This window comes from Crocuta crocuta, unplaced genomic scaffold (genome assembly GCF_008692635.1).
Source record: "Crocuta crocuta isolate KB4526 unplaced genomic scaffold, BGI_CrCroc_1.0 scaffold610, whole genome shotgun sequence".
In the NCBI taxonomy this organism is placed as follows: Eukaryota; Metazoa; Chordata; class Mammalia; order Carnivora; family Hyaenidae; genus Crocuta; species Crocuta crocuta.
Genome location: NW_027527456.1, coordinates 617,922 through 618,805, shown reverse-complemented (window position 1 = coordinate 618,805; position 884 = coordinate 617,922). Strand labels below are relative to the sequence as shown.

Sequence of the window (884 nt, the reverse complement as noted above, 5' to 3'; positions counted from 1 at the left end):
AGTCCAGGTACCAGCCAGTCCGGAAAATGTTCCACAGCCTTCTGTCAGGTATTTGCTTTGATTTAAGGAATGAATGCTCTTATGGTTGTCTGTGTGCTGGCTGGGGAGAGACTTTCAGTGGGTAATTATACATTATAATACAAAGTCACATACTGCCACCAGTGGCAGATGGTCTGAGGGTGGGGTAGGCCAGTAGTTAAAGTCAAGCTCATTTATTTAGGAATATAATATGTGCCCATTCACAGAGTTAAACTATTTTTGAAGTCCAGTCTGAACTTGTGATAAGGTTTTGGAGACTAGGATTTCCAAGTCTAGTAGCATTTACTAGTCTTTGAAGAGAAACAGAGCATTAATGAGATAACCTCCTAAGAATCCTGTTCATATATAACCTCATGAGAAGGTGCTTCATTATAATAGGGGCCTATCACTAGTGATAGCATCTGTAAATAGAGGGCCAAAACATACAGTTTGTGAAACGCATAAACTCAAATGAAAGGGGATGACTGGAATATCGGGTTGACTGTAAGCACATAAGCTTCATTTACAAAGTCTTGAGAAGAAAGTTTAAGTAGGAGAGGACTTTTCTGCCAGAGGAAGTATGAAGTTCAGCTCCTCAAGAGTAATGACTGGGGCACCTGGGTGGCTCAGTCGGTTGAGCGTCCGACTTTGGCTCAGGTCATGATGTCAACAGCTTATGAGTTTGAGCCCTGCGTCGGGCTCTGTGCTGACAGCTCAGAGCCTAGAGCCTCCTTCCGATTCTGTGTCTCCCTCTCTGTCTGCCCCTCCCCCACTCACGATCTCTCTCCCTCTCTCTTTCGATCTCTCTGTCTCACACAAAGCTAAACAAACATTAAAAATTTTTTTTAAAAAGTGATGACTGGTTT

At 43.1% G+C, this 884-nt stretch overlaps 1 protein-coding gene across 3 annotated transcripts in view; it reads left to right on the top strand.

Annotated features, from left to right (window-relative positions):
* The window catches only part of JADE3 (jade family PHD finger 3), a 173,009-nt gene that overhangs the window by 94,125 nt on the left and 78,000 nt on the right, over window positions 1-884 (top strand). For all 3 annotated transcript variants that reach the window (XM_077763034.1, XM_077763017.1, XM_077763027.1), the window contains exon 6: window positions 8-48. In XM_077763034.1, the coding sequence (XP_077619160.1) occupies window positions 8-48 (41 nt within the window). The remainder of the gene's footprint in view (window positions 1-7; window positions 49-884) is intronic.